Genomic DNA, 21,267 nt, shown 5'->3' with positions numbered 1-21,267 from the left:
AAAAGGGAGTTCATGGTTTTATCCATTGAGTTCCAGCAAAGTAAATTGGGTGCAGAATTGGGATGTGCACATTGTTATAGATATTTAATGAAATAAAACAGCAAACACTGCTTGCACTCACTTTTCAGAATGTGTCCTTGGATTGGGAGAGATAATAGGCATTCATAAAAGCCAGCAACGGGTAGGCCCAATGGTTTATTAAGGTGCTAAATTAGTAGGCCTAGTGCAAAATTGTGTTTTGTTATGGCAAGGGTACAATCAAACTATCGGCCTGTCATGCTGCGTTCTGTTCGTTCCTGATGTTGACATTTTAATTGTGAATAGGCTAGGCCTACTTTCAAGATTTACACAAAACGGGGAAGGGCTCCAGAAATACGAGGTAAACCACCAACAAATCTCGCAACGTAAACTCAACCCATTCCGTACAGATGTGCGCAACCGCAACATTCAAACGAGGCTACAAAGAAAACTAAAGGGACTGTAGCGACTGTATTGACGTCAAAATTGGGGGTGTGAACTTGTTTCTATTCAAGCGTTGGTCGACATTGTAATGGCTCTATAGTATTGAGGTTAAAAGTTGAAAAAACTGACTCTCCGTTACATCTTGACATGTCATGTCGTAACTTACCCCACGCATAAAGCAACTATTTCTGTCTTACAATCTCTCTCCACCAGGTGTAGCACTTTATCATCCTTTAAAAACAAGAAATGGACAGTGACTGGGTAACGGGGGCGACCCGCATTGCATGCGATAGTCATTCTCAAAGCCGCTGTTTACTTCTAAGATCACTTTAGCACCGCCATAAAAACCTGATTCAAATTCAACAAACCTTCAAATAGGTATGTAATGACACATTATATAAACTCTTTATTTACATTTTAGAGGCGATAAGGTGATACGTTGGACAGATCGAGTGAAAAAAAGCACATTTCGCATAACATCTCTCCTTCTCACTATCATGCATTCGTTTCGTTACCCACCAGCTATTTTTAAAAGACCCGAAGGGCTCATTGCCTGCTTGAATTATGCAGAAACGGGCAGCGTTTAGATCAGGGGTGTCAAAGTCAAATGGACGGAGGGCCAAATAAAAAATTTAGCTACAAGCCGAGGGCCGGACTGTTCGAATGTTCATTGAAAATTTTTTAAATGACGCATATAGTCTAGTGAACCTAATTGAACCTACTGAAAACCTAACAAATATATTCCAATATGATCAGATAAATAAAGCAATATTTTCTTATGGCTCTGTCAGTAATCTTTAATTTTCAACAGACACAAAAGACAAATTTCCTTTATATAAAAATCCCCATAACATGAACATTAAATGAAAGAAACCGGTATTCAAGGCACCATCAGTAGCCTATATTTTCTATTTTAGCAAAAGTGGGCTAAATTTACTTCAAAGAAAAAAACAATAATAGCAATTTTCTATCATCCACTCAACTGAAATATTTTAAAAATATAATTGGATTGAAATACAATAAAATAAAGTGCAAAAATCTATTAATCAAAAACAACACTTTGTTTAAGGAGAAGTAACATGCAGTGAAAACAAATATTAAACTTTAACTTTTAAACTTGAACTGAGTAAAAACTCTAAATATGTGATTGCACAGTAATGTTCACTTGTTTGAGGTTGAGGGTGATACTTGGTGGTGTCCCATCTTTTCCACAAGTTCATCAATGTTCGGGGTAAGGCTCTGAGCTGAGGAAATCCTCAGAATTGAGTGGAGGTGTTCAGCAGTAAGTCGACTTCTGTGTGATGTTTTGTTCAAGTTCATCAAAGAAAACAGTTGTTCACACAGGTATGTGCTGCCAAACATAGACAACGTTTGAGCAGCCTGGATGCGCAGCTGGGGCATTGTGTCGGGAGGAAACGGGCGAACTCCGCAGCACCCACTGCCGCATATTTTGCCCTCAGTGCATCATTGCATTGGAGGTCAATCAACTCCATTTGGAGGTTTGGTGGTGAGCTTTCCACGTCAACAGCAAATGGGTTACCGAGCAGTTCCAACCTGCTTTTTTGTGCTTCAAAGTCAGCAAATCGGCGTCGAAAGTCAGCGGCAAGCATACCTATTTTATCAGCCAACTGTGCGCTCGGGAACGCACTGGTAGAGAGCTTCTCTTTCATGGTCTGGCAGCTGGGAAAGTGGCTCAAATTTTCTTTCCGCATCTGCGTCTCCCACAGAGTCAGTTTGGTTTTAAATGCCTTCACTGTACTGTACATATCAGAGATGACACGATCCCGACCCTGCAGCTGCAAGTTCATTGCATTCAGATGACTCGTAATGTCACACAGAAAAGCCATTTCACACAGAAACATTTCGTCTCGGAGTTGTGTTGTGTCTTTCCCTTTGCTGTCCAAGAACAGACAAATCTCCTCACGAAGCTCGAAACATCTTTGAAGCACCTTTCCCTGGCTTAGCCATCGCACCTCTGTGTGATAAGGCAAATCACCATGCTCCGTTTCTAACTCTGTCAGAAATGCCTTGAACTGGCGGTGATTCAAACCTTTGGCTCTGATAAAGTTAACTGTGCGCGTGATGATGCTCATTACATGCTCCATTTTCAAGGCTTTACCGCACAACGCTTCCTGGTGTATGATACAATGATAAGCTGTCAGCTCACCTGTCGCGTTTTCCTCTTGCATCTTTTCCCGTATCTTCCCCACCAGTCCGCTCCTGTGTCCACACATCGCAGGTGCTCCGTCGGTTGTCAAACCCACGAGTTTTTCCCAAGGCAGCTCCATCTCATTTACACATCTTGACACCTCTTCATACAAATCATGCCCCGTAGTTGTGCCATGCATAGGACGTAAAGCCAAAAACTCCTCTGTCACGCTTAGGCTGGAGTCCACTCCGCGGATGAAAATTGACAACTGGGCAATGTCAGAAATGTCGGTGCTCTCATCCACAGCCAAGGAATATGCAATGAATTCTTTTCCCTTTTTCACAAGCTGCTCTTTTAGATTGATGGACAACTGGTCTACTCTCTCGGCAATGGTGTTTCTGCTCAGACTCACATTTAAAAAGAGTTGCCTTTTTTCTGGGCAAACTTCGTCACAAACTTTAATCATGCAGTTTTTGATGAAATCCCCCTCCGTAAATGGCCGGGCTGATTTAGCGATCTCTTCTGCCAAAATAAAACTGGCCTTGACAGCAGCCTGGCCTTGTGATTTGGCTTTTTTGAACAGAGCCTGTCGAGATTTGAGGCCTCGTTTTAATTCCTCTGCCTTTTGTAGCCTTTGTTCCATGTCCATATTCTTGTTTTTGTCCGCATGTTTCGTTTCATAATGTCGTCTCAGATTATACTCTTTCAGTACCGCCACACTTTCTCCACACAGAAGACACACAGGTTTTCCAGCTACCTCCGTGAACAAATACTCCGACTCCCACCTTGTTTGAAACCCCCGGTTCTCAGTGTCCACCTTCCGTTTTGCCATTTTTGATGGGTATCTGAAAGTTAATTTTACTGTGATGCTGACAACTGCTGTGCCAATAAATATTGAAATGAAGCAGCCTACAGCTCGGTGCGTCACCGTTGCATTGTGGGAAATGTAGTATTGGTGCGTGTAAAAGATCTGCGGGCTGCCGGCTTGCTGCGGTCTGCGGGCCGGTTCTAATAATAAATCAAGATCATCCCAGGGGCCGTAAAAAACCTTCTTGCGGGCCGGATGTGGCCCGCGGGCCTTGACTCTGACATATGTGGTTTAGATCATGTAATTGATTCTGTTGGAAAGGGGAAAAAAATGGTGCTTTACAATGGTATTGATATTACGGTTGATCTGGAAGTATTACGTTTTTGGGGCGCTAAAATACGGACAATTGTACGTTACAAATATCCTGTTTTCGAGAGCGCACTGTAAACCCGACATTTTGCTCGTACAGATTGACGGGCATGCTATTTAATTAATTTGTGAAGCGTGGAAATGTACGCAGTGGCCCATTCCCAACAAAAGAGACATAATGGTAGCATGTACAGATGTGATAATGGGAAATCTTAACAAAGATCCATAATATGATTGCTTAGGAAAGGTGTACTTTTTTCCAGTTTTGGACTGTTTGTAAATGGTTATTTAATAGTTTAGGCTATAACTAAACAATATAGGCATAGACTTTCATTGTCACAGTGTAATCTCTTTTGGTTTTACACTTGTTCTATTGGACGCGTCCTTTCTCCGAAGGGTGGCGTTTTACACCACTTTCGGCAGCGTTCCTGAAAACGAAGGTCCCCTTCACCAGTCGTGTCAATAATTCAGACTGCATGCAAATCAGAAGGGGTGACTGTGAAGGAATAGAGAGGCTGAAGTGTAGCGCATTCCTCGAGAGAGAACCCGTTTCTCTCCCTGCCGGCTCCCAGTCAGGCAGCTTGGCCCCGACGCAGTAGATGCATGAGTTCTGGCTGAAACTGGGAGCTTCGTGGTCAGTAGGGAAATCAGAAGCATTGCTCTAACCGAAATAGCGAGTATTGTTGCAACATCAATTTCTAGGCTACTTTGCGTCGCAGAGATTTAATTTCGTCCGCAACTTTTTGTTCTCCGTTTTCGTGACCATGGGTTCAGAACAAACTCACTTGTACGGGTGGGCGTTGATGATAGTCGCGGTTTTCTGTCAACGGGGTCATGAAAGTTGCCCGGAGGAAGATTTGGAGAAAAGGGAAGAGGAGGCGAACGTGGTTCTGACTGGCACCGTTGAAGAAATCATGAACATGGACCCAGTGCACAATACCTACTCATGCAAGGTACGTCTGAGTGAGTTGATAGATTTCTGTTGAATGAGGTTGCTGCTCAATCTTTAACCGTCTTGAACATAGTCGCGTTGAAAACGTTACAACGTATCACATGTTTAAGTAGGGTAGGATTACATGTAACGCCAAGGGGGCACCTGTCAAATACCAGCCCACTTTTCATTTGGAATATTTTGTTCATTTGTGTTCATTCGAATCAGTGCATCAGTTTTACTCGTACATTCGCAAAGCTTAAAATAAAGGAAAAAGTTGAACAAATAAGTAACAATATCACCCCTTTCAACAAACTACTTTTATTATGCATTTTAGGATAATAAACCCTTTTATACATACATAGGAAACAAAGATTTGTATTCAAAGGGAAGGTCAATTGAGCTCTAATGATTTAAATGCTTGAATTAGCTATACGGCGTTACATTTGCGGTTCTTCAGACGTTCTTTATTTATAGGCATGAGGTAGTATTTGACAATTACCTTGTCACGGAGCACAACACTAAAGATCCATATCTTACGTGTTCATTAAAGTTTTTACCATCTAACCATCAATTATATAGCTACTGGACGTACTGCCACTTAATCATCTCAAACATGTTGTGAACCACCTGCCAGTGCCCTTGACCGACCTCCTGCAAACTGCATCCGTTTGTATCGTCAGTGGTCCATTTCGTGGTATGTTGAAAACGGTATGCATCTCTCTGGAAGCAATAAACTACATTTTTTTTGCAAACATGACAAACCATTATACCAATATGATAAAGATGATAAAAATACATAAAGATAAAAATACAGAATGAATATTTTGCGATCTTGTGTTATCCCTAACTCTGCAGACACAACAGACTAGAGGCTGGAAGCAGCACGGGGTCAGTCACAAAGCCCTGCAGCAGGTTATGGGTTAAAGGGCCTTGCTCTAGGGCACACTGGCAGTAGGGTTGCACCTGAGATTCTGATGCCTTGGTTGCAAAATCATGTACTAACGTGCACTGTTAACAGATGGATAAATACATATTCAAGTTGGTGCGTGAAAAGCTTGTTGTGCTGCATTAAGATTAAAAGGGCTGCAAACAAGTTATTCCAATGACAGAAGCCAATCCTGCAATTAACAGTCCGCCACAAACCCCTCCGCATTGTCTATTATTGAGAAATTCCTTTGGTCATTCATTGTAAATTTTAAAAAAGCAGTGGCAGTCGGCGCTCTTCCAGATCTGCAACCTGCTGGTTGGTCTATGGTTCCTTGGCTCATGATTTGGGATGTAGATAAGTTGTCCCATTTTGGGATCTGGACCACCAAATGACACCAGCCCATAAAGTGAAATGAAAACCTACCAATGAATATGCAAAGTCTTCTGTTGGAAATAAGATTATGGTTTAGGAGATGTTGTCCAGTAATGTAAGTCATTATTCAACTCTGTTACTGTGTGATGCATACAATTTGGCCCTTTTTACATTTGTATTACAGTATGTGCTTTGGAGAATAAGTCCATGCAATACTTTAGATTAGTCCTGGAGTCCTGGCTGAAATATATTTGTTTGACTAAAATTATTGCAAAATACTTTTTGCTATTAAATGTTTGCTTTAAGTTAGACTGCAAAATGACATCATAAACCATATGACAACGTTCCTCTTGCAGACATCATATCCTGTTTATGATGTCATCTTGTTCAGTCTACCGTTAAAGCCTCAATACAGAGCTAAACCCCCCCCACTGTCTTTCTCCATGGCCTTGGTAAAGGTGAGGGTATGGCGGTACCTGAAAGGAAAGACCATGGTCAATGGCGAGGTTCTTTTGGACGGTGGAAACAAGGTGATGATTGGTGGCTTTGGGGACCCTGAGGTCTGCGACAACCAGGTTGCCACTGGCGACACACGCATTTTCTTTGTCAACCTGGCTCCAGAGTTCATGTGGCCAACGCACAAGAATGAGCTGATGCTCAACTCCAGCCTGATGAGGATTACCCTGCGTAACCTGGAGGAGGTGGAGCACTGTGTGGACGGTAAGCCGCCATTTTGTTGTCTCCTCTCTCTCTGTCTCAACAGGACTGTATGGAATAGACACCCCATCTCTTAAGTGTCCCATCTAATTTGGCTACAAGTGCCAGCCAGGTGAACTGAATGTGTTGTTGCTAAACCTTCACACATTAGAACGAGAAGAGTCAATTTCATGGAAATTGCTACCTGCAAATTGCTATTGCCACCTGCTAGTTAATGTGATTATTTTAAGGTTATTCTGACAGTTGTATTGGGCAGTCACATTGTAAAGCTAGGTATCACAAACCCTGCTCTCATGCGTCACAAGTAGGTGGTGTCTGAAATCTCATGGCTGTAGGGTTACACCCATAAATCTGTTTCCCAGTACTCAGACAAATTGGGACACCTGAGTGTCTAAGCATGTTGGTTGTCATGGTGAATGTGGTGCAGACCTTCAATGATCTCAGCCCTCAAGGAGATAAGACAGTGTCCCCTTTGATGAACACCTTCAGAGACAGTAAATGACCACCCTGAGGCTTGAACCCTATGTTTTATGTAGTCAGGGGAGCTCCTTAAGTCTTTTTACATATAACCGTGGGCTTTGAGTTATTTACTGGGGATGACATTTCTCACACACTTTTAGCAGTTGAACGTTATGTTCACATCACTGTTAGTGGCAAAGCTTTGGTGCCTTTCTCATTTTATCTAAACAGAGGCAGAGTCGGTAGCGGGTGGAAACTGAAGTGAAGAACTAATGAATAGATGAGACTTGTCTGCACTTGAGAACATAGTTTTCGAGGAGCTTCCTGAGTTTGGGAGAAAAAAGGACACAAATAATACATTTTAGTCAGCCTTAGCCGTAGATACCGAAAACGTCCTCACGGCAGTAAGAGTTAATTGAAAAGGTTTGGTATTTTTTGTAGAGAACCCATTTGTCAGCCACTATAAGAAGACCCATACCCGTGACTAATGAGTCCGTGACTATGCCCCTATCTGACCTCTGCCATCAAGCATGGCTTGTTGCAGTTCAGCTGGTGCCTGACAATGTTGGTCAAAGTAAGACTTCATAAGAAGGCCTCAAATACCAGGGAAAACAGTCGGTGCATGACTCATTCGTGGTAGCAGGTGATTCCAATGGTCACAGTCTGCTTATAGAGTTTGGTTGAGTTTGGCACGCAAAAATGAATTTGCTTGTCTGTCTAAGCAAGAAACACCGTACTGCTAACCTGCTAACCTTTTTTGTAACTTTTTTACGTGTTTTTATTTTTATTTATTTATTTTTGTTGCGAAGAGGGGAGTTTCTTCACTCTAGCAACTACTATATAGATCTATAATGTGTCCTTTTCTGTTGTGGGTGCCCTGTGTTTGAAGAGGTTCTTAGCATGGCCAGAGTTGCCCAATATTTCACATAACCAGCTAGGGGGCCTAGTGTTATGCATGCTACTGCAAAAAATAAAAATAATGTGTGGACTAGTGAAGATAGAACAAATGCTTTCGTGTCCTGTTTCTATTAGACCTTATGAAACTTTTCAAGCTTTATTCAAGTTAACTTGCAATGTATTTGAAATGGTAATATATTGCATTAGATACAAATCCAGATTTGTTTTTAATTCCGGGACCCATTTCAGCCAGGCGATTGATTGTCTATCCTCTGAAGAATGAGCTCTGAGGCTTCAAAGTTGCAAAGTCTTTAATTAAGATAGTCAATTTGGATCCCATCCTCTGTGATCAGCCAACCACCCATCGAGAAGACTGGGGATGTTAGTACAGTCGGACAAGGCTCTGCCTGCCTCTGCGCTCAGTGTATCCTCTTTCTTCCCATTCTTGACATTTCCACAGCTCGGAGAGGCCCAGGGATGCCTAGCGGAGCTACGTGGGGAGGAAAGAGTCTTTGTGTAACATGCATGGGGAGAGAGAGGATAAGTGCGAATGAAGTGGAAAGAGCGAGGAAGAGATAGTGAGGAAATGATTTGTTCTAGTGTTCACTTGGAATGCTGAGGATATATGTTTTGCTTGGCATCTCATGGTCGGGAAGTGCTACTAAAGCTCCACGGTGTAGCTAGATGCCTGGAGGCATCATGTTTCGCACTCGCTCCACAGCACTTCAGTGCCGCAGTACGGGTCACTCCAAAACCTTGCACGGGATCACGCAATAAATGCTTTTATCTCGCTAACAGCAGCCCCCCCCCCATAAAGGAGTGTTTACAAGTCCTCTGTAAACACCCGCCGCCATTACAAGCACAGCTCCATATTTGACCCACTCCCAACGTTTTATCTCTGTTTACTGGGCCCTCAAAGGCAATTTAGAGTCTGAATTAAGAGAAAAGGGCAGAATGTACACTACCGTTCAAAAGTTTGGGGTCACTTAGAAATATCCTTGACTGTGAAAGAAAAACACGTTTTGTCCTTAAAAATAACATCAAATTGATCAGAAATACAGTGTAGACATTGTTAATGTTGTAAATTACTATTGTATTTGGAAACGGCAGAATTTGAATGGAAAATCAACATTGGGGAGAACAAGTATTTAATACACTGCCGATTTTGCAGGTTTTCCTACTTACAAAGCATGTAGAGGTCTGTAATTTGTATCATTGGTACACTTCAACTGTGAGAGACAAAAAACAAAAATCCAGAAAATCACATTGTATGATCTTTAAGTAATTAATTTGCATTTTATTGCATGACATAAGTATTTGATACATCAGAAAAGCAGAACTTAATATTTGGTACAGAAACCTTTGTTTGCAATTACAGAGATCATACGTTTCCTGTAGTTCTTGACCAGGTTTGCACACACTGCAGCAGAGATTTTGGCCCACTCCTCCATACAGATCTTCTCCAGATCCTTCAGGTTTCGGGGCTGTCGCTGGGCAATACGTGGGAGGTTCTTCAGGAAGCATGGGGTAGAAGCATGGGGTAAAATCTCTTCAGATTACCTCAACAAATAGACAAATAGAATGCCAAAGGTCTGCAAGGTTGTAATTGCTGCAAATGGAGGATTCTTTGACGAAAGCAGTTTTAAAGACACAATTATTATTTAGATTAAAATTCATTATTTAACCTTGTCAACGTCTTGACTATATTTCATTTTTCAACTAATTTCATGTATGTTTTCATGGAAAACAAGAATTTCTCAGTGACCTCAAACTGTTGAACAGTCGTGTATGTATGTACAGTTGAAGTCGGATGTTTACATACACCTTAGCCAAATACATTTAAATTCAGTTGTTCACAATTCCTGACATTTAATCCTAGTAAAAATTCCCTGTCTTAGGTCAGTTAGGATCAGTACTTTATATTAAGAATGTGAAATGTCAGAATAATAGTAGAGAGAATGATTTATTTCAGCTTTTATTTCTTTCATCATATTGCCAGTGGGTCAGAAGTTTAGTTACATTCAATTAGTATTTGGTAGCATTGCCTTTAAATTGTTTGTTTAACTTGGATCAAATGTTTTGGGTAGCCTTCCACAAGCTTCCCACAATAAGTTGAGTGAATTTCAGCCCATTCCTCCTGACAGAGCTGGTGTAACTGAGTCAGGTTTGTATGCATCCTTGCTCACACACGCCTTTTCATTTCTGCCCACACATTTTCGATAGGATTGAGGTCAGGGCTTTGTGATGGCCACTCCAATACCTTGACTTTGTTGTCCTTAAGCCATTTTGCCACAACTTTGGAATTATGCTTGAGGTCATTGTCCATTTGGAAGACCCATTTGCGACCAAGCTTTTAACTTCCTGACTGATGTCTTGAGATGTTGCTTCAATGTATCCACATCATTTTCCCACCTCATGATGCCATCTATTTTCTGAAGTGCACCAGTCCCTCCTGCAGCAAAGCACCCCCACAACATGATGATACCAACCCTGTACTTCACGGTTGGGATGGTGTTCATTGGCTTGCAAGCCTCCCCCTTTTTCCTCCAAACATAATGATGGTCATTATGGCCAAACAGTTATATTTTTGTTTAATCAGATCAGAGGACATTTCTCCAAAGAGCATGATGTTTGTCCCCATGTGCAGTTGCAACCCATAGTCTGGCTTTTTTATGGCGGTTTTGGAGCAGTGTCTTCTTCCTTGCTCAGCGGCATGGAATACCTTTGCACCTGTTTCCTCCAACATCTTCACAAGGTCCTTTGCTGTTCTGGGATTGATTTGAACATTTCGCACGTATGTTCATCTCTAGGAGACAGAACGTGTCTCCTTCCTGAGAGGTATGACGGCTGCATGGTCCCATGGTGTTTATACTTGCGTACTATTGTTTGTTCAGATGAACGTGGTACCTTCAAGCATTTGGAAATTGCTCCCAAGGATGAACCAGACTTGTGGCCTACAATTTTTTTATTTCTTTGGAGACCTCCAATTGACTCAAATGATGTCAATTAGCAGAATCAGAATCTTCTAAAGCCATTACATAATTTTCTGAAATTTTCCAAGCTGTTTAAATGCACAGTCAACATAGTGTATGTAAACTTCTGACCCACTGGAATTGTGATACAGTGAATTATAAGTGTAATAATCTGTCTGTATACAATTGTTGGAAATATTTCCTAACCGACATTCCAAAACTATAGTTTGTTTAACAAAAAATGTGTAGAAGGACATCCATCTTTGCAGCACTCCACTAATCAGGCCAGACAATAGGACATGACAACCTGCTTGGAGTTTGCCAAAAGGCACCTAAAGACTCAGATCATGAGAAAGAAGATTTTCTGGTCTGATGAAACCAAGATTGAACTCTTTGGCCTGAGGGAAGTAAACATGGCACCATCCCCACGGTGAAGCGTGTTGGTGGTAGCAAAGTACAGAGACATCCTTGATGAAAACTTGCTCCAGAGCCTCCGTACACAGCCAAGACAACGCACGAGTGGCTTCGGGACATGTCCTTAAGTGGCCCACTTTTTCTACCACTGCACCGGACAGGTGTGGCATATCAAGAAGCTGATTAAACAGCATGGTCATTACACAGATGCACCTTGTGCTTGGGACAATAAAAGGTCACACTAAAATGTGCAGTTTTTTCACAACACAATGCCACAGCTGTCTCAAGTTTTGAGAGAGCATGCAATTGGCATGCTGACTGCAGGAATGTCAACTAGAGCTGTTGCCAGATAATTTAATGTTAATTTCTCTATCAACATAGTTTTAGAGAATTTGGCAGTACGTCCAACCATCCTCACAACCGCAGACCATGTGTAACCACGCCAGCCCAGGACCTTCACATCCAGCTTCACTTGCGTGATCGTCTGAGACGGTCACCCTGACAGCTGCCGAAACGGAGGAGTATATCTGTCTGTAATAAAGTCCTTTTTTGGGGAAAAACTCATTCTGATTGGCTGGGCCTGGCTCCCTAGCGAGTGGGCCTATGTACTCCCAGGCCCACCCATTACTGTGCCCCTACCCAGTCATGTGAAAGCTGTAGATTAGTGCCACATTTTTCAATTGACTGAATTCTATATAACTGTAACTCAGTAAAATAGTTCCAATTGTTGCATGTTGCGTTTTTATATTTTTGTTCAGTGTAAATAGGCCTAACATATGATACTTTGTTAGTTACGGACAATTTTATTTTTATATAAATATGGGCAAAAACAATAGTAGGCTATCATTTTGCGAGCCGAAGTAGGGTATATTTTGCGAACGATATGATGGCCAGTTTGGGCAGGCTGAGTGTAGGCCTACAAATCAGGCTCTGAAGATGAAATGATAGCATTCTATTAAGCTTACTAATAGCCTTTACAACTGACCGTGTGTGCTTCTTATCAACGTTAAACAATAGGCTTTTGGTAAAAGTGGCTCTGGATTTGTAGTCTAAACCTATGCAGCGACAATATGACAAGTCAGAACTGACACCTAAAGTATCCTAGGTTATTTGTTTAGGGCAAGAATAGGCATATTCAAAGGATGTTGACTTTTGCATGTTGAATAACACTGAATAGAAGCAATTGGTGATTGTGCCAGGTGGCCAAATGTGTGACCAGGGTTGCTCCCATGGGAGCAGGTGGAGCAATTCCTAGGCTTACCCGTCATCCACGCTAGGCTTCTTCATTTGTTCATGGAAGTGCATTATATATGCTGCTAGACAATAATGCTCAAAGAAGCTGTATAGGGACCGTTTGTAATATGCCTATAGATGCTACGGAGGAATTTGGTAGAGACTCATTTCTACTTCAGTACGTAAATGTTCTTTTTGCCTCTCAATCGTCTCTGATAAACTGCAGCAGAGCCCGATTCTTGCCTGGGCTCTCAAGATCAAGTGCATCTATAATTTGTCTCAATCAAATTATCAGGCCTGGGCTATATGCTAGAAAGTGCAAGCTTGAGAAGCATGGGTTCAAAGTAATAATTCCAGTATAGGCCTAGTTATAATTCCAATATTTTCCAATTAAGGTATCCTATCGATTGGAGGAGAAATCCTGCCACCTGTGTCCGTTCAGATAGCCTCTCTATCAGGCTTATCTTGTCCTATTTCTTTTGGTCAGTCCCTGACCATATTCACAACTGATACCCAATTTACAGTCTATTTAAAACATGGTAAAGGGCCCATTTGGGACCCATGTTGTTGCCCACATGGGTTTGCCTGTGTGTGACCCAAGTGGTTAACATGGCTGGGTCCCAATCATAATTCCTGAAAGAATAACACCAGATAGCCACTTATAGCCCATAGAACAATGATCCAGAGCCCATGTGGGACCCATGATGTAGCCCAAGTGTGTGTTCCAATGTGTGACCCAGTTGGTATGCCCATATGAAACCCAGGTGGGGCCCACCTGGACATGTTTAGTTTGAAAAAGTCACTGCAAAATATCAAAACATTCTGACCACACCTCTACAGAAATGTGATCACAATTAAGTAAACTACCGTGGCGTAATTCCAATAGTTGCACATTTTACATTAAATAAATGACATTACTTAAAAGGTGAATGGGTGTTTTCCAGGCAGGATTAACAATGCTTGTTCACACGTGCACAGTTTTATGACAGGTCTGATTTATAAAAGGGAACATGCACTAGTGTTGTGTGTGCCAAGTTTATAAATCTCAATATTTTTGTACATGCGCAGTAGAGGTGTAACGGTTCACCAAACCCACAGTTCGGTGCGTATTGCAGTTTTGCGGTCACTTTTCACTACAGCGGGAAAATTAAATCCCATTCACAATGTCCAACATTCACAATTTTCCTGGCATGGTCTATTGTGACAGGATTTTAATGTTGGGACTCTCAAGTTGATACTCTGATGGTGTGTTTTGTAACCATGTGGGTGGTGGGAATTTACCAGTTGTGAAGTCGTAAATACCAATACAAAAAATACAACTACCATGCTTATAAACATAAACCACATTAAAAGATAGCTTTTTTAAAATGTTTTGTTGCATTTAACTGCCCTAAATGCTGTTATAAAGGCCATTTCCTTAATCGGTGAGGTCAGAGGTCACCATGTGGGAGAAGTGGGTGGTCAGGGTGATAGAGGAGTTAGTAATTACCAGTTGGCAGGCCGTTCAAGTGGATTTTTCCCAGTCATACACTGGCTGCTGTTCAAACTCCTAAAAGACACACCCTCATCCACTTACCCTCGCCTTATGCCCTTGGGGAATCCCCGTCACCATCTTGGAGGGCAAAGACACACCCTCGTCCACTTACCCTCGCCTTATGCCCTTGGGAGAATCCCTGACACCATCTTGGAGGGCAAAGACACACCCTCGTCCACACCCTCGTCCACTTAGCCAAGCAAGGGAAGTTTGCAACGTAAGCCCCTCAGCCCTCGTTTTTAGGCCAGTTTGCGAGTGTACAAATTATGTTTACTTTGGGGCCTGAAACTCCCCATAATTCAATTTGCGACGATTGTACATCCGCTAAGAAAAGTCTGCCAAAAATTAAAACCTCAACTTCAATATATGGATGTGACATACAAGTGTAAGTAAAAACGAATGTAAATAAGTTGTACTGCACAAACACGTCTTGTAAAAGTAATGATGTTTTCGTTTGGTTAGCTTCTGGAAATCATAGAAATAAAAATGTTCCTTCAGAAGTTCCAGCCAGGCACATTATTTAGCAAATTAATTTGCTAGCTATCGTACAGTAGGCGTATATGAATTATTATATATTTAATGTACACTACCATTCAAATGTTTGGGGTCACTTAGAAATGTCCTCCTTTTTGAAAGAAAAGCACTTTTTTTAAATATTAAAATAAAAATAAAATAACATCAAATTGATCAGAAATACAGTGTAAACATTGTTAATGTTGTAAATGACTATTATAGCTGGAAACGGCAGATTTTTTAATGGAATATCTACATAGGTGTACAGAGGCCCATTATCAGCAACCATCCCTCCTGTGTTCCAATGGTACGTTGTGTTAGCTAATCCAAGTTTATCATTTTCAAAGACTAATTGATCATTAGAAAACCCTTTTGCAATGATTTTATCACAGCTGAAAACTGTAGTCCTGATTAAATAAGCAATAAAACTGGCCTTCTTTTAGACTAGTTGAGTATCTGGAGCATCAGCATTTGTGGGTTCGATTACAGGCTCAAAATGGCCAGAAACAAATAACTTTCTTCAGTCTATAATTGTTCTGAGAAATTAAGGCTATCCAATGTGAGGAATTGCCAAGAAACTGAGGATCTCGTACAACGCTGTGTACTACTCCCTTCACAGAACAGTGCAAACCGACTCATATCCACAGCTGTAAACCAGGCTGTAAAAAATATGAACATAGCCTACCTATCAGTCTTTCATTGACCCGGTGCTTGAATGCAGAGGGGAGACAATGTGATGTTTCTTTGCATTTCCTTCTTGCTCATGTCTACTGGGTTGATGTCGTTGTAAATGTATCAAAATATTTGAGGTGTTGGTAGCTGCGTAGGCTATTTTTGTTGAGTGACATACTGTTGACGTTTTATCCACAACGCTGTCGATCGCCATTGTAACCTACGTGGAAGCCAAACTGTTCCCAAGCTGGATATTTAAACGATGGTGGACCCTCTAATTCTGGTTTATCATCCCCAACACTCACCATCGTACATAACTAGCTTCCAGCTGCGTCTCACAAAAGGCATAGGTTCTAGTTGTTTTAATGGAATAGCCTGAAATATTTTTTCAGGTCAGATTTATTCAAGAGGCATAGGCCTACAATGCAGTGAAGGCATAGCCTATAGGTCTAGTGTTTTTATTTAGTTGATATACTGTATATTTGTATTCATTTGGGTGTGCAGACTGAACCAAGGTCCCATTACAGAGCTGGGTACATGTACGGTTACACCTCTAGTTCGCAGACTTTTTTCAGAAGTTATTCATACAGATATTGTGCAAAATTTACCCAATGATTATAAATGAGGCCCCAGGACCCGCTGTCTGATATCAGGTCTTTGGGGCTCTTGCTTTGTGAGAAGGAAGGCTCTTCCCTTGCTGTCCCCCTGTCATCACCCCCTCTTTCTGTCGAACTCATTGCCTGCATGTCTGCCTGTCTGTCACATAATACTGTATTTCTGTGTGTATCTCTTCTTGCCTGTCCACGTGTCTATCCATCTCGCAGCCCATCCATCTGTCTGTTCTCCAGGCTTTCTTTAGAGGTCTAGCATCTACCCATCTACCCTCATCTCCGTCCCATCTGTTCCTGGAGATCTAGAAGGGAACGCTTGCTTTTCCCACACTCCGACTCCTCTGTATTAGAGCCCATCAAGAGGCCTTGCTTTGTCCACCTGTAATTAGGCTGGAGTCTGGGCTGTAAAGCTGCCAGCCTATTAACCAGGTGCAACCTCCAGTGCATGCTCAAAAAGGAATGGGATTGGCCTACTTTTATATATCCCTGATGTTCTATCACAAGGAGATGTGTGTGTGACTTTGTTCAACTTTGTAGCTGACAATTGTTAAAAGGTATAGTATAAACTTAACCACATATAACATATGGATTTGATTTAGTATACCCATCAGAAGTCCCAATGCAAAGTTGCAACTAACTTTGATATTTTTCGAGTTATTGCATAAAACCGATCAGAATTCCATGTGGGAAAATATTTTTCCGGGTTGTGCTGTAATATAGAGGACATGGCTGGCCAGCCTATTGCCTATTATGGAAACTTAAATTAAATAGTTTGAATAATTATTGATTCAAGACATTTCATCTTTTCATTATTAATTTGTATAAAAAAATTGAATATCAAAATTCCACTTTGACATTATGGGGTATTTGTGTGTAGCCAATTAGCTATTAGCCTAGCCAACCACCACGGTTATGGTCTGCAAGCTAGAGCCCAACTACGAGACACCAGCTAGAACACAACTAACACAACACAACGTAAACCACAGATCAAAAGCAAAGAGAGAGATGAAACTTAGATTTATGGCTGGGGCCCATCCGATTGTAACCTTTTTAAGAGTGCATGCTGAGTTAGCTACCAAAGCGAGGCAGATGCTTCACCGGGCTGAGGGAGATTCGGGGAAATCAAATAGCTATATAGGGAGAAAAATCCTAAATGGATAAATTCCAGATGTGAGTTATCTAGCACACTAAACCAAGGTGGAAAAAGTTTCAAAACTCCCGTAGCCTACTTTACAGAGAACATGCAGAAAAGTTGAGATAACAACAACTGAAGAGGTACTATACAATTGGAGGAGCAAGCAGGTATAATTTTCTCTTTTGTTTTGAGCCCATGGCAAGAAGGAACCAGAGCCTGCAGTGCTAATGAATTCTCACGAGATAACAGACACAAGTGCACCGTGGGAAATTTCTAAGATATCCAGAAATAGATGTGTAATAACTCAAAAACATAACTGTTTGTACTTATAGGTAACCAGATCGGGACTACAACAAAGTTACTAAGTGTTTGATCACACAGTGTTAATTGGTGAGTAAAAACTCATGCTTCCTATCCTTTAACCTGTCTAGGACTGTTCAACAACAGCCAATTAAATTGCAGGGCACCAAATAGAAAACCACAGAAATCTCATCAATCAAATTTCTCAAACACACAAGTATGAGGCACCATTTTAAAGATAAAATTATCATTAATCCAGCTGCCGTGTCTGATTTAAAAAATGCTTTACAGTGAAAGCTCCACAAACTATTATGGTAGGTCATCACCAAGCAACAGAAAAACCCAGCCATTTTTCCAGCCAAAGAGAAGAGTCACAAAAAGCAGAAATAAAGATAAAAATGAATCACTAACCTTTGATGATCTTCATCAGATGACACTCATAGGACTTCATGTTACACAATACATGTATGTTTTGTTCGATAAAGTGCATATTTATATCCAAAAATCTCATTTTACATTGGTGTGTTATGTTCAGTAGTTCAAAAACATGCTGTGATTTTGCAAAGAGCCACATGCATTCACAGAAATGCTCATTGTAAATGTTGATGAAAATTCAAGTGTTGTGCATGGAACTTTAGATACTCTTCTCCTTAATGCAACCGCTGTGTCAGATTTCAAAAAACTTTACGGAAAAAGCATAATCTGAGTACGGCGCTCAGAGCCCAAACCACCCAAAATAAATATCCGCCATGTTGCGCAGTCAACATTAGTCAGAAATAGCATTATGAATATTCACTTACATTTGATGATCTTCATCAGTATGCACTCCCAGGAATCGCAGTTCCACAATAAATGTTTGTTTTGTTCGATAATGTCCATTTATGTCCAAATAGTTTATTTTGTTAGGCCGTTTCGTAAACAAATCCAAACGCGCGTTCAGGTCCAGCCGAAGGTCGGACGAAAAGGTCGAAGAAGGTCGAAGAATCTTGTCAAACTAAATATAGAAACAAACTTTAGGATGTTTTTATCATAAATGTTCAATAATGTTCCAACCGGAGAATTCCATTGTCTGTAGAAAAGCAATGGAACAAGAGATACTTCTCATGTGAAATGCGCGTGACTGAGAACGAGGCTGCTGGCAGACCCCTTAGTAAAACAGCTCTCATTCGCTCCCACTTCACAGTAGAAGCCTGAAACAAGGTTCTAAAGATGGTTGACATCTAGTGGAAGCCATGGGAAGTGCTAAATAACCCGTATCTCACTGTGTATTCGATAGGGGCTGTTCAAAAACGTCAAAACTCCGATTTCCCACTTCCTGTTTGGATTCATTCTCAGGTTTTTGCCTGCCATATGAGTTCTGTTATACTCACAGACATCATTCAAACAGATTTAGAAACTTCAGAGTGTTTTCTATCCAATACTACTAATAATATGCATATATTAGCATCTGGGACTGAGTAGGAGGCAGGTCACTCTGGGCACGCTATTCATCCAAAAGTGAAAATGCTGCCCTTGACGAGATGACTCATGACGTGTATAGGTCACACCCCATCGAGCAAGACTCCGATCGTAAATTGCGATAGAGCTGCCCTCGAGTGTGTGTGTTGGCCAAGCACACATGTGCATGTGTGTATGTCTAGCACAGTATGTGCACACTGTGCAGCGATATAATTTCTTAATAGGGAGAGTGTGATGACAAGGCCCTGAGATGGACCCATCTGCAGGGTTACAGCAGCTTTCTCTGAGGCCTCAGGAATGTTCCTCCTTACATATTTTTCTCTCTCTCGTTTTCTCTGTCCCTCTTTATCGTGGGTGTGTGTGTGTGTGTGCGCCCACCCACTGGCCCCCCTGAGCCAAGAGATTTGGCTCGCTGCAGTAGTTGCCGATCCTGTTGTTTTTAGCCAATGATGGCAAGGAAGTGATGGCTTTCAGAGGAAAACAGAGATATCTGACTTACGGCGTCTCAGTGACAAACACACACGCACTGGTTCTCTTTTAACACATTATATTTTAATCTCTAAAATATGTCATAGCATAGGCTGTAGTTCATAGGAATTAAAGCACAGCCCATTGAAGGTGAATGAGAACATAGTCACTTGTAGCACACAGTGCATTGATCACTTGAAGATGGAGCAGCAGGCTTCTGTTTGCAGTCAACATGGTTCCATCAGTCACACAGACTGTCCACTGATGCACAGCACTTGACAGAAAGAAGAGAGAGTGAGGGTAGGTGCGACAGAGGGAGAGAGGGTGACAAAACAAAATGAGAGATGGAGTAGAACGTACAGATAAGTGTGTGGGAAAGAAGGAGAAACAGAGGGTTATATGAAAATAAGAGTGGGGAAAACATGAGGCGGTTCGAAAATTAGGGGGAACAAGAGTGAGCGAGGGGTGCAGCGGGGAGAAATTTGAAAGAAATGGAGAGAAAGAGAGGGGTGCAATTAAAAACGAGAGAGGGAAATGGCAGTGTATATGAAGGGGCAAGAGAAACAGGTGCAGCAGTGAGAATTGAGAGAGGGAAAGGGAGTGCGAGTGAGAAACTGAGGGGTGCTGTAAGGAGAATTTGAGAGTGAATCAGGCCAGCAGCTCCCCTGTTTCGTGTTGGGCCCTTTATTATCCACACTGAGATGAAGTCTTTCCAAGACCAGCCAGCGAGACGCTCCACTGCTCCTCCCGGGGTTACCAACTCTCCAGTGGCTCTCTCCCAGTGTCCCCCTGTGTAGTGGGTTTCTGTAAAAAATTGAGTGTTATCTGTTCTTGGTTTCCAAAAAGTGATTAAAAAAGCAGACAGAAGACCTCATCTTTAATGTGGTACGTGATCATGTTGAACTGTGGCCCTCGTTCTCATCTTGTTGCTTTAGTTTCACTCCAGGAGTGTGGGAAGCCCAGCCAAACAACGACTGATTGAGTTCCACACCTGCAACAAGGCTCCTGGCATTTCTGTGGGAAAGTAGAATCTCTGAAAATGTTCGCCAGAAGGAAGGACTCCTCATAGACTAGCCTACTGCCGGCGTTGTACCCAAACCCACCCTTCATATCGATGCACTCCTCCTCACTCACCATTCGCTAACTCCAAACCTGTCTCACTCCGGAGAACCTCGCCATAGACATGGCAATGTCAGCCATTTGAGGGTTGACACCATTTTACAGTTTCTACGGCATGTTGAACTTCTCTACCCGCTTTTGCATGCTCTTTTGTCCCCTTGGACTAATTGGATAGAAGCCTGTGCTTTGGCTGCCTGCAAATATTAGCATTGTTTTCCTGTCTGATGAACAAGGCCTGTCAATTGCATACTAGAAGGTCAAACAAACTGCACTACAATTCTAAACAACGCAGCTATATGTAAGAACATTGCAAACAGTTAAAATGTGAACAATTTCCGCCGTCTCAAAATCCACATCGGCTAATTAAAGTCATCAATCTACTTGCACATGATATAACGCCAAATTGTAGCTGGTCCCATTAGACAGTGTGCTCATTGTCATAGTGACTTTTGGTGTTGCGCTGTATAAAAACATGAAAAACAATGTGGTTTTCTAATTTTTGTTACTTTCAATACTTCTGTCAAATGTCTCTCAAGGATCAACTCTTATCAGTGCAGCCAATGTCCCATCTGTAGTGCAAAGCACCATACCTGCTCCACTTGGCCTGCACTGGAAGTCTGGGCAGCATCATGTTAGCTCCCCACTTAGCCTGCACTGGAAGTCTGGGCAGCATCATGTTAGCTCCCCACTTAGCCTGCACTAGAAGTCTGGGCAGCATCATGTTAGCTCCCCACTCATGCTGC

The 21,267-nt window shown here is 41.8% G+C and overlaps 1 protein-coding gene across 1 annotated transcript in view; it reads left to right on the top strand.

Moving 5' to 3' along the window:
• The first annotated feature begins 4,262 nt into the window (after positions 1 to 4,262).
• The window catches only part of LOC124046196 (agrin-like), a 516,157-nt gene continuing 499,152 nt past the window's right edge, over positions 4,263 to 21,267 (top strand). Inside the window, 2 exon segments of the mRNA XM_046366308.1 lie at positions 4,263 to 4,741; positions 6,481 to 6,742. Coding sequence (XP_046222264.1) covers positions 4,553 to 4,741; positions 6,481 to 6,742 — 451 coding nt within the window. The 5' untranslated portion in view covers positions 4,263 to 4,552.

This window comes from Oncorhynchus gorbuscha, linkage group LG10, assembly GCF_021184085.1.
Source record: "Oncorhynchus gorbuscha isolate QuinsamMale2020 ecotype Even-year linkage group LG10, OgorEven_v1.0, whole genome shotgun sequence".
NCBI classification, from domain to species: Eukaryota; Metazoa; Chordata; class Actinopteri; order Salmoniformes; family Salmonidae; genus Oncorhynchus; species Oncorhynchus gorbuscha.
This window is presented reverse-complemented; position numbering and strand designations above follow the sequence as displayed.